Source organism: Hermetia illucens, chromosome 1 (genome assembly GCF_905115235.1).
Source record: "Hermetia illucens chromosome 1, iHerIll2.2.curated.20191125, whole genome shotgun sequence".
In the NCBI taxonomy this organism is placed as follows: Eukaryota; Metazoa; Arthropoda; class Insecta; order Diptera; family Stratiomyidae; genus Hermetia; species Hermetia illucens.
Genome location: NC_051849.1, coordinates 53906622 through 53922304, shown reverse-complemented (window position 1 = coordinate 53922304; position 15683 = coordinate 53906622). Strand labels below are relative to the sequence as shown.

Here is a 15683-nt window from a genome sequence, read left to right as displayed (position 1 = left end):
AAAATATGCAAAAAATACACTAGTAAAAGAAGCATCGAACGAGTTGCTCCTCAGCGTAGAGCAGCAAGATGAAATGAGAAAAATCAAAAGGGAAAACGCGAGAAATCACTCTACCCCACCCCACTCTCTCTCTCTAAGGATCCGACAAAAAAATGCACCATTAGAGGCGGCCAGATCCAGCGCCTAGTTGCAATTCCAACCAAATGTTGAATGAATCTGTTCCTTATTCCCCACAAAGAAATAGGAAAAAAACAAAATCATGACGAAATGCACTTCAATGCAGCCTTTGCTTTGCCTTGGGATTAAGTATTATCGACAATAAGGCATAGTTTCCCGCCAAGTATTTCCGTTACCAACCGTATACCTGCCCCGACACAACATCTTCCTTCTGACTATGAATGAAAAGAAAAGGAGAACGAGCGATATATTCTGGACGTAGGCATAGCATCTCGCTACAACCCTCCCTTTCCATTCTTGCCGTTTATTTAACCCAACATAAAAGAAGAAATGTTGTATTTTTCAGTCTTCTTCCTTGCTGGAATTCATTAAACTGACCGAACACCAAGTATTAGAGACTCTCAAACTCTCGTTTCAAAGCAAATACTCGCAGACTATCAGCTTTTCCTTAGCCACAAGAAAGAAAACATGAGTAACTGCACGTCGAAAGTTAGGGAAAGAATCAACATTCACATAAGGACCAGTTCATAAGAGCGCGAACGACATGACCTTACAGACTCAACCCGGCATGACCAGTATTCCAGAGACCCGTATTCCCAGACACCTCCTAGAATCTGGATGCACCTTTAGAAATAGCTGACAGACTTCCATTGTGATGTTCACACTTCAACTCAAAGCAACACCAAAGACAAAAGAGCAACTGGACTTTAATAATAAGCTACTTAGGAAACGAGAGAAACTCAATTCTTTAAGAGAATATGGGAGCGAGGCTTACAAACACTTGCTTCAAAGGACAGGACGTGTAACCCAAAACCAACGAAATAAAGCCATTATTATTAAGGCTATACTTCCATCCGAGTAAGGAACTTGTTAATAGGATATCAACCCCTGCACTATCACTTTGTTTATTTCTATTTGTAAGATAGCGACCCAGATGCTGAATTGCTGCCTATTATAGAAAAATGATAGATTTGTACTTATATCTAAGGCTCGAAATTTATTATCATCTATCATAGATTGGATATCAACATTTCAAAAGACAAGTAATCGCATTTTCCGAGATTGCTTGAAAATAAAATAAGACAAAGATTCTGGTCAAGAAGACTACATCCAGGGGGAGCAAATCAAGTTCCTAGGTCTTGAATGTTATTGCAAATACGCGGGTTGGATACGAGGTAGCTAACAGACGTGCGTGCCGATGACGCCTAGATAGTTTTCTTGCATATATTTCCCAACCCTATACATCAACACTAGCACCATAGTAATTTTTCACGCGCAAGTGATTGAAAAAGTCGAAAATGCGCATTGCCTTTTTTCCACCATACAAATTCAAACAATGCGCCGGAAAATCAATCTTCTGTATGTAGTGTTCTCGGTTCTGGCATAGAAATAAATAATGTAGTCAGACTTTGAAGGATTCTATTTCTGAGGTACGATTTTTGATAATATCAAATGTACCAACAATAAAGTCCGCTAAAAGACCGCCTTCAGGAATCTGCAGCAAGCAATTCAATAAATCATGGGATTCTGCCTACTGTAACCATATTTTCTTCAGAACAAAATGCATTTACGTCATCCTAACTTTCTTTTGTCAATAACATACGTTCTGAAACGTAGGTACATTGACCCTCTAAAACATAACAAAACACATTTCGCACTGCAACACTAGAAACGAACTAATAGATCACCGAAAATAAAATTCAATAATAAAAAGAATTACGATCTTCTCCAAATCCGAAAATCTCTATTCTGAAGCATGTACCCATAGAAATTTGTAAGATTTATGGCTAACAGTAAAGATCGTTTTCAAAATATCAAATTTTTTAAGACATCTTTAACCTCATTTCCTTCGCTCTACGTAGAGACGGTGCTTGTAAGTCTGCCGAACAGTTCTTTTCCGTTTTTCACATATACACTGACTGCATCAAAGCCTAGCCCCCGATTGTTGTTATTTGCAGAATTTGTTAAGTTTCATTGAGCGGACAAGAAAGCATCCGCCCACACCAAAATCGTATTATCTTCAATCTATTATCTTTAAATGTTTCCTGTTTTTGAACTTTAAAGCACGATACCCAGTTACATAAAGAGAATATCTGCAACATAACACTTAAACCTAATGAAGTTAGATGATTGGTGCTGCGATCGGTGGACAAAAAGAGAGGATTCAAAAAGATATGAGTACTATATATGCATAAATTGTTAGTTTGAATGGACAACGATTTGAATTCAATTTGATTTTTTATTTATTATAATTTATGCAACGTTAAATAGGGACTTTGTCGTATTTTACTTTTCTTAATTATCTAATAAAATGCATTGGTTTTTGTCGGAGTTTTTCTCATTAGTTTTTATCTGATTGGGACCAGCAAAAAATTATTGCCTATCGTGCCATTTCCGTTGAAAAAATTCAAATAGTTCAATGGCACAAGACGAATTATGTATTTTATGCAGATTGCGACGATTAACGCCCATATTTCACGAGATTCAGATAGTTTAAGACGTAGCAAATTTATTACTAAGATAGCAATAAAAAACATTCAAGAAAATATCACTGAATAAAAGTGAAATTGCTTTTTTTTTCTTATTATTATTCAATTGAATACTAGAATGGACAATATAGAAGACAAATGATAATTGGTGTTGAGTAATCTAAAGGAACGGGGAATAGCTTAACTATTTTGTATGTTTTGAATGTGCTTGCTTACCTGCGGTTTTTTCATATAAACTCTTATACAAATCTTTTTCCAGTGAAGTAATAGATCTGCAAAGGAATTTCCATCTGGAAGATATCTCCGACCTGATATTTATTAAAAACAAACAGAAAACGAAAACTCTTCCTCAAAAAGCACTTCTCATACTTCCCAAATATTGGCTAATGAAGAAAAAAATGCAAAACCATTTTGAATCCCATCATAATATCTAAGGCGACATATGTATCTTTTTAAAGTGAAAGTTCCGCACAAAACAGAGGACCTACCTGGTTAAACAAAGAAATTCTTCTCGCCAGGTGGTTGATTTGAATCAATTCAATTTTTTCATTGTAACCCAAGCTTAGTCGCTCCAGAAAGAAGTACAGAGTTTGATTTTTTAATTGAAAATGGTCTTAAGGGGCTCAATTTAGAAAATAATTACAATTATGTACATCGGTTAATTGAAATTATTCACAATAATGAACAACATTACATAATTTGCTTATAATTCCGTTACGGGACTGATTGAAAATTTGTTTGTGCTTTCCATTACGCTCATTTGATAATCGCAGCCTGGATCTACCTTTGGGTTACTGTTTTTTTTGGAATGTTAGACGTAAATGTAACATACGGAAGAACTGATTATTATTTCATCACGTACTTTTTACTGACGACAAAATTAGTTCAGCACAGCGGGAAATGAATCACTTTATTAGAGGAATTAATCCGTGCACATGTGGAAGAATCGGAACATTGGATTATGTAATGCCCGTTCACCTGAATCGGGAGTATCGGCTATTTGCGAGCTTTGGTTTAGATTGCCAATTTCAAAAATTTTTACACTTTGATAAGAAGCTTCGCGGTAGATATTTTATTTCAAACGGAATTTTCAGAGATACTGTTCCAGTTTTTTTCATATTTGTGATATTTCGATGCACTCGGTAGCCTTTATCAAACGAAATTTATTGAACTGTTGAATTTTTTTAATGAAAATTTGCACCAACGTCATCGTCTCCCAAAGCCAACCATATCCCCGTGCCACCTTCATAAGATTGCCACCAGTAAATAAATTCTCATGGAGCCAGGCGATCAACGGATTGTGAGAAAATCTAAAATAACATAAAGGTTCCGAAAAATTACTGCACTAGCAGCAAGTTCAGTAATTCGATGATTGTTCTGGCAAACTGTTTTCAGATAGGCGGTTAGTGACAGAGGAACTGATAGCTAACTACGTTTAACAAGGGTATTCTTCTTTTTCTTCAGCCTTTGTCCCGTTCACAAGCGGGGTCGGCTCGTCGTGATCGGCTTCGCCATTTGGCTCTATCGAGTGCCTGATCTGGGTGCAATCTCGAGGGTTTCAAATCCCCATCCAGCGTATCAAGCCACCGTTGCTTAGGCCTGCCTTTTGGTCGTTTACCATCGACTTCGATGTTCAGACCAATCTTTGCAAGTGAATTCTCGTTTGCACGAATTGCGTGACCATACCACCGAAGACGCCTCTCTCGCAACTTTTCCATGATCGGTGCAACCCCATAACGATCGCAGATATCCTCATTTCGGATGTGATCTAAACGTGTGACGCCACTAGTCCAACGTAGTATCTTCGTCTCCATTACCGCAAGACGCCGTTCATTGTCTTTTATGGTCGGCCAACACTCAGAACCATAGAGAGCGACTGGACGGACGACATTGCGGTAAATTTTAAATTTGAGACGTTCGTTGATACGTCGATCACAAAGGACACCAGTTGTGGAAGGCCACTTCATTCAGGTTGCGTTAATGCGTGAGGCAATTTCATAACGCAGCTCTCCATTGGCTGATAGCGTTGACCCGAGGTATTTAAATCGCTCAGTTCTGGGCAGATCATTGCCGCTGACAGTGATTGTGCCTGTTTTATGGGGATCGGTCGTCAAAAATTCAGTTTTGTTTAAATTCAATCTGACACCGTGTTGCATGAGGCGATCATTCCATTTTTGAATAAGTTGCTCGAGATCATTTTTGCTATCAGATGCTAGGAAAACATCATCTGCATAAAGCAGTGTGTAGGGCGCTGGACGTTGGATATCCCGTGTGACGGTGTCCATAATAAGAACAAAGAGGAGTGATGAGAGGGCACTTCCTTGATGAACTCCAACAGAGACACGAAGCGGTTTTGATACACCGGCCATACTTTGAACTGTACTTTTCGGATCGTGGTAGAGCAATTGAACCCAGCGCACGAGTTCTTCTGGCACGAAGTGTTGTCGTAAAGCATACCAGATGAGTTCGTGTGGTACACGGTCAAACGCTTTCTCTAGACCCAGAAAGGCAATGTAAAGAGGGCGATGCTTCTCACGGTGTTTCTCCATGAGTAACCACGCAGCGTGTATTGCGTCAGTAGTTCCGCAGTTCTTGACAAATCCGGCTTGATTCACGGTTATTTCAACGATTTCGCGAATACGGTTGTCAAGAATGCGTTCAAAAATCTTCATGGTATGGGCAAGTAACCGGATCGGACGGTAATTTGAACATTCTGCTGGGCTACCTTTCTTTTTCCATACTGGAACAGTGGTACTTTCTTGCCAGTCAGATGGTGTTCTTCCTTCCTGAATAACCCGGTTAAAGAATTCACTGAGCCACAGTGTTGGGTCCCAGCTCTTCGCTTTCCAGAGCTCAGATGCGATGTCGTCAGGTCCTGTTGCTTTCCCCGATTTCATTTGTTTTATTGCCTCCTCGACTTCAGTTGCGCTGACTGGTGGAACTGCTCCAAATGTCGGCAATGATTGTGGAAGTGGAGGATGAGCAAATTCTTCAGTTGAAATCTGCTCGAAGTATTCTCGCCATCTATCCGTTGCGGCTCGACGGTTGGTAAGCAAAGTACCGTACTTGTCATTAACACAACAGAAGTGTTCGATATCCTGTGTGCGTTCATCATGGCTTTTAGGAAGTCGATACAGGTCTCTCTCGCCATCCCGAGTATCCAGTTTATCGTAAAGATTTTTGAAATGGTTCGCTCGGGTGATAGCGACCGCTTTCTTTGCTTCCCGGTTGGCGTTCTTATAAATTTGCCAATTAGCAGGCGTTTTATCGTCGAGAAATTTGTGGTAGAGGCGTTTCTTTTCACGGACCTTCATTTAAACATCATCATTCCAAAGCCAAGTATCTCGATTGATGTACCGCTTACCCGGCTTGGTGACCCCGAGGGTTGCAGAGGCCGTTTTGTGGATCGTGTCTTTCATTTGGTTCCATGATTCTTCCACATTTGTAATGGTTGGCAATCGTATGAGTGAGACCGTTTCTTCTTTCTTCTCACCAAATCGCCACCATTTAATGCGCAGCGGGCCAGTGCGTTCCTCACGCTGTTTTATCGGTGGCTTAATTCGCAGGACAGCAATCAACGGCCGATGTTGAGGTGCGACGGTCTCATAGGGAACGACTTTGCAATCAGTGACAGTGGTAAAATGTTGGCGTTTTATGAGAATATAGTCGATTTGCGTTTTATTGTTCCCACTATAAAATGTGGGAAGATGAGACAATCGTTTGATGAACCATGTATTCATAAGTACAAGGTCATGGGTGTCCGCAAAATCGATTATACGTTCGCCACCTTCATTGCGCGCTCCGAACCCCTTTCCTCCATGGCACCTGTTACCGTCTGCCTTTTCACCCACATGCCCATTAAGGTCGCCGGCAATGATTATGTAATCGTCAGCAGGCATGTGACAAGTCTTTTCATCGAGAAGTTGCCAGAAGGCATCTTTCTCGGCATCAGGTCGGCCTGTCTGTGGTGCATATGCGGTGAAGAAGTGAATAGTGCGATTAGCTGATATAATGGTGACCTTCATCAGCCGATCATCAAATCGTTCGACTTCTTTAATGGCATCACGGAAACCCTCTGAGATGGCAATGCCAACACCATATTGAGTGTGTGGGCTACCAAAATAGAGAAGTTTATAGCCATTTTTACCGCGTTCGCGTTCAATGTCGCAGCTTTTGGAACCAGACCATCCAGTTTCTTGCAGAGCGCAGATGTCAATGCACCTTTTCCGAAGGGCTCTTGCGAGTTCCTCGGTCTTTCCAGTTAGGGTACCAACATTTAGCGTGCAGACACGTATTTGTTTTGTTCGTTGTGTGTGGACTAACTTGCTTACGTCCTGACGCCGTCCATGCGTCAAGAACCTTGCCCATTTCTCGACAGGACCGGGACCCATCCTACCGCGTCGACTGAGGTGGACGCCCTAGCATTTCTCCGAGGCCTGTGACTTAATCCGATCATCATGTTTGTAACGACATTCTATGCATTTTCTTGGTCGACCTGTCGCGGGGCCTGTCACCAAAAGAGATCAGGTAGGATTTAGCATAGTAGAATAACTCCAACTATACTCTATTTATCTCTTTCCCTGATCTCAGCATTTTATTTTTGTTTTACTGAGGATAGTACAGAGTACGTTGCCTCAAACCCTCCTCCTTTACCTGTGCTTGGGACCAGCATACTATGTTAATAGCATGGCGGAGTTCGTTTAACAAGGGTATTAAGTTCCTTATATAAGGCGCGGCGCGTTATAAAAGAAATTCTGGAAGATGGCTTTCTAGAAAAGTTCGCAAAGGTCACAGTATCAAAATGCTTAACATGAGCGCAAAAATCAAAGACATAGTGCCCAGAATTAAAAAAAAAAGATTCCTCCGGCTATAATCGGATAATCAAGCTGAGCAATAGGAACCACTTTTACCCTCTCGTTTATAATCAAACCCTTCAGCGGGAAAAATTTGACACAAACTCCATGCAAAATCATGTCATTCATATATAAAATTTGATAATTTTCAAATTACAGCACAGAGTCATGCCGATGTATATCAAGGAAACGCCGTTTAGCCACGCCTCTGTGTTCTTATCATAGAACTTGTTACCGCGACAACGATCAGAGTCCTATATACTTTTCTATTCAGATGATGATGATGATTTCCAAGCGTCGCAGAATAAAGCTAATGTCCAGGGAATTCATACAAAAGTAGAATGATGGATTTATGCAGCACGGCCTGAAACCGGAACTGGACAAAACAGAATTTTTGACGACCGACCCCAATAAAAGAAGCACTACCGAGTGATTTGGCGCTCTTGTTGATCGGCGTATCAGTGAACGCCCAAAATTCAAATTTTACCGCAGTGTAGTCCGCCCAGTTCCCCTTATGGTACTGAGTAATGACTGACTGTCAAAGACAGTGAGCGACGCCTCGCAGTAAAGGAGACATAGATACGACGTTGAACCAGTGACGCAACTTGTCACGAACACATCTGAAATGGGGACAACCGCATCGACATAAAAGTCATGCCACCGCGAAGTTCTTGAAGTTATAAGGCACAGTCAAGCCAATTGAAATCAACTTGGATTATGCAAGGTAGCCGACTCCGACCTGTAACATTTATCATATAAGGCGGTCATGTTATCGATGAAGGATAATTGTTCAGCGCACATCACCAACCTAGACTTTCTGCAAGATTTAGCTACTAATCTTGTTCCGGATATTCTGAGTGAGACACATCAATGCACCGTTCAGATAGACCCCGACATGACTACAGAGAAAGTTACTGACGATGCGATAAACAATGTCTAAAATGAAACCCCAGGCTTAAATGACATCCCGAACAAAGCTGTGTTAGTCGCCGTCAATACAACACTAAATTTGTTGATTCAAATCCTCGCGGCATGCCTAAAATAAAGAACTTCTTCTCTCCCCTAGTAAAAATAACAGAAACAAGGCCATTCTTTCCGCAATGTACCTTTCAGACACTATAGGTAAGATACTCGATTAGATAATCTAGAATAAACTTATTTCGACTCAGACAAGCAGTTTGGATTTCGAAACGTGAAACCTATCCATACATAGTCGACACGAGGAGGAGGTGTGTACCACAGCTCCGGAGCTTTCTCGAGGGCCGACAATGGAAATTCCAACAAAGTTAGATTTCTAAGGGAAAGAGAGACCAACACAATTTTTATACCAAGCCCGCGATTTTCTGCCTACAACTTTAGTCGATGCAATCAACATAATAACAAAAACGATTGAGTGCGAAATTGCGGTAGATAAATAATAAATTCAACAAAAAAATTACTTTGAATGCACCTTAAACAAAGAAGAAGTTCACAAATACCTGGAGAGCATTTGTATTCAGTCCTACCCGGAAAGGCTGCTGTGCTGCGATCTGAACAATGAACAAAAAATATATCCGAAAATCCGGGGTCTTCCATGAGGATCTACCCTACCTACCCTACCCTAATTTATAATTTGTAACAGCATATTGAGTATACAGCGCTCTATTGATCTAATCAAAATATGCGTCGCAGATCACATTGGAGTGACTATTGCACGACAAAGCCCGGAAGAAATTGAGATCTTCGTAAACAAGTTATTAGTATTAGTAGTTGACCCAAATATCAACCGCACATGCAAAGTAACCGATTCTTTATTCCAAGAGTTGTTAATTCGGTCTTATTATACCAAACCCCAGTGTAAGTAATTATTAGGAGAAGTAAGAAGTAAGTGAACACAATGTCGGGATTGAACAACATCCGGTAGAATAATACTTGTGAGAGCAAGTGTGGTTCGTATCCACATCTGCTGGCTAACGAAATCCGATTCCTTTGTGACGCAATATATAATGGTTGCCATTGCAGAGCATAGCGCATCAAGCTCACCCCACCACCATTGTTGACCAAGAAACATACACCTTCCCCTACTATTCTGCACCCCACTCGTTGGTCATTCTAGGATAGTGCGTCAGGAAAAGCCAGAATGGATTTTTCGTATTTTTTAATGCTTGACTTACCCACTTCCACTGCCACCTTCTGATCAACCCATCCAGGAATATCTGGCCCGTATACCAAAGGAATTCTTGGTTTGATATTATCTCATGCTAGAATACCCCAATGTCATAATGCAAACGTGAGTTGATGAAAACTTGGAGCTTTGATCTTGATGTTGAAATAGCCCTGGGATTTAGATAAAATAGCGAAAGCGGATTTAGACTGTTAATGCCTCATGCGGGTGAATATGGGGGGTGAGGCAGACTCTGTAATTAATAATAATTAATTTTTCCGCGATTATTCTGGATATACGAGGTTATGCGATGTCATGGGGAAGTGTCACCTCATCTGCTGAACAATATAGGCTGTCTTATACGTAACTTTCCGTTCATTTTATCTGGTAGGCACAGTATTTCTGTTCATTCATCGCTTAACCACATAACATAACCAATAGCGAATAACTCCAGCTGCAGACCATCAAAAAGTCACCATTTTTGTATACAGTTTTGGAATGTGTTTTGGAGCCTCATCGGCTTCTAGCCATTGTGCTGACCTGTAGCACTCATTGTACTATATCCACTTTAGATCATATGTCACTATTCTGTGCAGAGAGTTACGGGAAAGCAGGGGACAGTCAATTTCTTCTTCTTCTTCTTTCTAAGCTATTACAAGTGGCGGGAAACTCTCAAATAATACGTGTCCAATTTACCTGCAAATTCTCCTACAGATACACGTGTGTCTAATTCTAACAGAATAAGCAGCTCATCGCCGTCGTACGATACTTCTGACTGGGCACGTGGCTCACCGTGAAAAGTCATGTTGCTTGACCGAAATTCTTTGAACCGCCACAGTATGGTGTGGTCGTGTTGCGACCAATTTTAAAGGAAAAGTACACGTTTTTGGTTCGCGTTCATGCGTTTTCTCTTTTTCCATCCACTACCAAATAGATATTTAAAACTAAAATGGTATAATGAGCAAATGTTGGACTATTTATATTCTATTATTTAGTACCACAACTGCCATCTGGTTTTGTTGAAATTTATTTTTAGCCTGACTTTGCCTGCTTCCTTCCTCAAATTTAAAGCTGTTTGCCAAATGTGTGGAACTCAGTGAGAAAGGAAGCTGATACCATCAGCGTATTCGAGTTGTTTGAGGGCAAATACTGCAGGACCTTAAAAACCTTCACGTCCCTCAGATCGACGGGGTTCCGCTTTGAACATCAAATTCCTCCGAGATTTTACATCTCGATTTACGACATCATACAATGCTCTGATAATAGCAGTTACTTTCTCCGGAATGCCTCCTTGCGAAGAGTATTTCAAATATACTTCTTGTAAACACTGTTGAAAGCTTTTTTGAAATCGACGAAATGCGGGTAAAGTGGGGATCTAAACCTCACACACTGCTTTACAATGATTACAAGGATGCTAGTGCGATACTGAAAGATCGAGAACAAAACCCTGCCTGATCTCTTTCGATTTAGCTTTCAGAGTGTGTTCTAGCACTATTTTGCGGTAATAAAGCGCGTATTTATCGGTCTAAATGACGTTTGAATGACTTCGCTAAAATCATAAAAATTGAAGCCAAGGCTTTACATGTGTTTCTTCGAGAAACCTGAGGTTTATGCAATAGGTACGGCAGATTAACGGTCAGTTAAGATTTTATGATTGAAAATCGCATTCTACTTTTCAAATGCGTTTTTCTCGAAGCTGCATGTTGAAAATCAGCTGGGGGGCAGAGATGAGGCAGGGACTGAAGAGTTGCCTCTGCCCCGTTAGTCATTTTTGTTTTGACTGATTGATTTTTGACTGCCCCAAACTAAGGATCTGTGGACCAAAAAACATGGGATTCAGCTGCTCCCCATTTGGTCCGGTCCACCATCATGTGGATGTGGACTTATGATGTAGGATGGCATATCCTAAACAATCACCAGCAGCTATCTGGCACCCTGACCGATGCAGTCGCTCCTCATGAGAACCCCGCTTCATTCCTTTTCTACATTAGATAATACCCCATATGGATTAGTTGACCAGACCACGCAGGCTATTGAATCAAATTTTATCCATAATCAAATGGTCGTGGTATCTCTCATAAATTTCAACTTTATATAGTCAACGGAATCGTCCATGGGTGCGTTAATGGTCGCGATTATTCCACTTCTAGTTCTAGGAGGATTACTTCGCATCCGTATGCCCTGCTATATCATCTACAAAAGGTGCAACTTTACCGGATATTATAGAATTTAGAATCAAGGTGAAGTACTCCAACTTTTTTAGCTGCTCATCCTCGTGGATCAACTATTGGCGTCCTTCCTAGGACCATGGTAAGGTGGTGACACAGTATGTAGTAGACCAATTGTTGCTATTTGTGGCAGCTTCCTCTTCCCGCACCAACATAATAGTGGAATTCCTATTGTCATGGCATATACTACGCTGCACTTCTCTTGCTTTGTTGCGGTAATAAAACTGTAACGCGTCAATCAATAGAGCTCTTAGCCCATTAGGTACGTGATCCCCTTCCATGAAGATTTATTCACAAAGGGAAAAATCGTACCATATCAAGCTGTGCACTAGCCCCAAAATTTGTGGGAATATGTTATTGCTTGCCTGGAAAGAAGGTACGACCAATATTATGACTGGCTCCGTTAAAGTGCAGAAAAAGGAAATGAAAAGGGAAGGAAGATTGCCGGTATAGTCAATGGAAGAATGGGAAATTGATTGGTTCTTCACGGACCCCACTACATATTGCTTTATAGTAGTTGCAGTGGGTTTTGATTGCGCAGGACAAATGGGAGAGCAGAGTTAGCACTTGCATATCTATTTTTTAAATCCTTTATCACTAACGTAATTTTAAAAAAATCACATTTCTTACTTCATGACTTTTAAGATTCGCAACAACTATCGAATGACCTCTTTTGTCTTCAGTAGGGCCACTATAACCATATATAATATATATAACCTATAACTGCTCAAAATCGTGGACCAGGCGGTCAAATATTAATAAAGAGATGCATACTTGATTGATTTATCCCAACCTCAGATTTGATAAAACGGAATGCATTATGCAAGGGTGCATCTCGTCAATGGTTATCCTCTGTTGGTCACAAGAAAAAGGAAGAAAACGAGCTCACGCGATATTCATCTATTAACTAGTACCTTTCATATGATTTATATTCAGGATCGAGCGCTGCGATCAAGATGGAAGATGCACAAGGGACCACATCCTCAATTGATGCTTCTCCTGCCAATATTCATGAGGCACGGACTTTGAAGTTCCCACCTGGCCTTGATATTAATAATAATAATAATAATCGTTGGCGCAACAATCCATATTGGATCAGGGAATTGAAGTGTGTTAGAGCACTTCATTCAAGACCGTAACGGTACACTAGGAGGCAATGTGGTCAGCATTGCGCTCGCCCGAGATTATTACCCTCATTTGACTCAGGTACTCAGTCACAGCTGAGTCGACTGGTATTATCATATCATAATAACTGAACATGCCCTTAATAGCGTGAGCTCGCGGGAGTTAGAGAAGCGAAGCAGAAGAACGGGAAGTGATCTTCCCCTCTGGATCGAAGAACTTGGGTCCCAAGTTGTAAAGATCAATGCGCGGTTATCCCGATTTTTTCTTATTTTTCTAAATTCTAGCCTCGCGCGATTTTTATTTCGATAGATCGGTCTAATGTTTTCTTGTTTATTTTTGAAATCCCGGTGTGGTCCCACGCATCGGTTCAATCACATGGTAAATGAGACGAGAGGGACCAAAGTGTCCAAAAGGAACAACCCCAAAATTTCCAAGCTTAGCTAGCATAGAAGGGCCGTGTCAATGGGATACTTCAGTGGAACTTCAGTTTTTGCGAGCGAACTTTCATGGTTTCAGTAACTTTTTAGGGTTTTGGGACAGCTCTTGGTCGACTGCGAGCAACTAGAATGGCCTTTTAATCATCGTCCAATCCAGTGATTCACTAAAGACTTGTCTAATTTGATTTCATACAGACCCTTTTCATCCGCTACATCGAGTTTGGCTTGGACTATAGATCCTAGGTTTTATCAACGTCACAATGCGGCTCTTAATTTCTTCCAAATCAGTCTGACAGAATAGCAAAATTTTTAGTAAATCCCCAATAGTCGTTACTTGTTGAATTTGTTGTAGAATCGCAATTGTTTTCAGTAGCTTTGTACTGATGAAGGGAGTAAGTTGCTCCCGAAATATATAAATACATAATAAAATAAAATTGTATGATAGTTTGGAGTAAGCTACTGGTCTATCAATTTTCTACATAACGACGAAATCTATAAGCGATACCATGATCGTCCGGTTGTGGAAAAAAACCGGCTCAATAGGTTACGGTGGGCGGGTCAATTAACCCGTATGGATGAGGGTGATCCCACCCGGAAAGTCTATAAGGGCAATATCTATGGTAGAAAAAGAAAGACGAAGCAGACTCTGCCTAAGATGGAGCGATATCGAATTGGTGGACCTCGTCGCAAAACCGGGATGTCTGGAGTTCCTTATTAAGGCAAGCCTAGATCGGATACCGGTTGTTGCGCCGTTGATGATGATGATGAATGAATCCAGAAGGAATAGCAGAAGCAATTTTGATGACAAAAACTGACTTTCAGTAAGTTAAATTGGAAGGATAGACAACGCAATAATATTGCAAATCCACGTAGGAACCTCCCTTCTGCAATAGTTGATTTATGGAATCTTTATTGGGAATTGGTGACATCAAAAAGGGATTCTTAACAGTGTGCTCTGCATTCACTAAGATGAATATTTCGAAAAGTCAAATTTCCCTTATTTTACATGACTTCTGTTCACTCCTTTGTGCAGTATAGGGCAATTAAACAGTCTCATCATTATTGCTACATTTTATTTTTCCTTCCACATTTTATTTACAATAAGATCTTGCTTCGATGTCACTATACCCACAGTCGAATACTGTGCAAGTGATAAACTTACAACAACGGGGCATGCACAAAGATGCATGACGAACTGGGGTTCGAACCCGAGCTAGCGTGATACCTTGTTTTAACTGATAACAAATATCTTTGGGTTTTATGTTCGCGGACAAAATTTGTTTCCTCCAGATTGTATATATCACGGGTTCTCACTAAGTGTAGAGGGTGAATAGTCACTGTTCATCCGATTTGATTGCTTCCATATCTTACCAAATTCGGTGATTGCATCCAGACTCAGCTGATAATGAGCACCGGCATCTGCTCTGCTTTAGTTAATTAAAGTTAGTTCTATTTATTTTTGTATAAATTGCATATGTATACCTGTTGATTACCACAATCGACAACACTTCGCCCACCATCTTTAAGCTACCAAATTCCAGACTATATGCTGCGCTAAACACCAGCCATTGAATAACTGCACACAGCATCCGCTCAAGAATTTTTGGACTAATTTCAATTTCGTACGCCTTTGGTCTAATCCGCTTCATCTTGAGTAATTGGCTTGTAATTTTGGAAGATCGCGTTTGTGCTTGTATGCCAAATTAAGAACATAAAATTTCTCTAATGTGTCTATAACAGCAAAAAGAGCACAAAACGGGCGGACTTTTAGCAAGAATGCACACTGCTTGGCTATTAAAAAATTGGATGAACGACTATAACCGTAGAATAGATGCTAATGCGAAAAAAATTATTCATTCTGTTGTAAACTACCGTTTTGATCTGGAAGATACATAGATGCGCAGATGAAAGTCTTACTCTGAGGTTGAGGTGAAAGACTTTTAGTTTTTTTCTGGGAAGAAGGAGAATCTTTAGGTTTTATTTTCGTTTTCATTTTTAGTTTAATTATTATTAGAACTTTGAACTGAGTGGATAATAGTTAGAATTTACGCTATTTTCATCGAAGCAAACTGAATTTGATTAATTTAGGAGGCAGAGAAATATTTGTAAAATTTGCTTATTAACTTTCACTGCTTGATGCTTTCTAACAAGCCTCAGCTATCGGAACAACATAGATATTTGGTAAAACGTTTAAATACAAAAGATGGACCCGCACTTGAGTGACGTCAGGA

General features: G+C 40.4%; 2 protein-coding genes across 8 annotated transcripts in view; both read right to left on the bottom strand.

Moving 5' to 3' along the window:
* LOC119647243 (protein Shroom) overlaps positions 1 to 15683 on the bottom strand; it is a 780388-nt gene that overhangs the window by 577392 nt on the left and 187313 nt on the right. The gene's annotated exons all lie outside the window — the stretch shown is intronic.
* The window catches only part of LOC119647244, a 54697-nt gene continuing 53524 nt past the window's right edge, over positions 14511 to 15683 (bottom strand). For 5 of the 6 annotated variants that reach the window (XM_038048113.1, XM_038048114.1, XM_038048111.1 and 2 more), the window contains 3 exons: positions 14935 to 15183; positions 14824 to 14879; positions 14511 to 14765 (listed from right to left, as the gene is read on the bottom strand). In XM_038048113.1, the coding sequence (XP_037904041.1) occupies positions 14611 to 14765; positions 14824 to 14879; positions 14935 to 15101 (378 nt within the window). In that variant the 5' untranslated portion in view covers positions 15102 to 15183 and the 3' untranslated portion in view covers positions 14511 to 14610. The remainder of the gene's footprint in view (positions 14766 to 14823; positions 14880 to 14934; positions 15184 to 15683) is intronic. The other variant, XM_038048116.1, reaches the window with a different exon arrangement.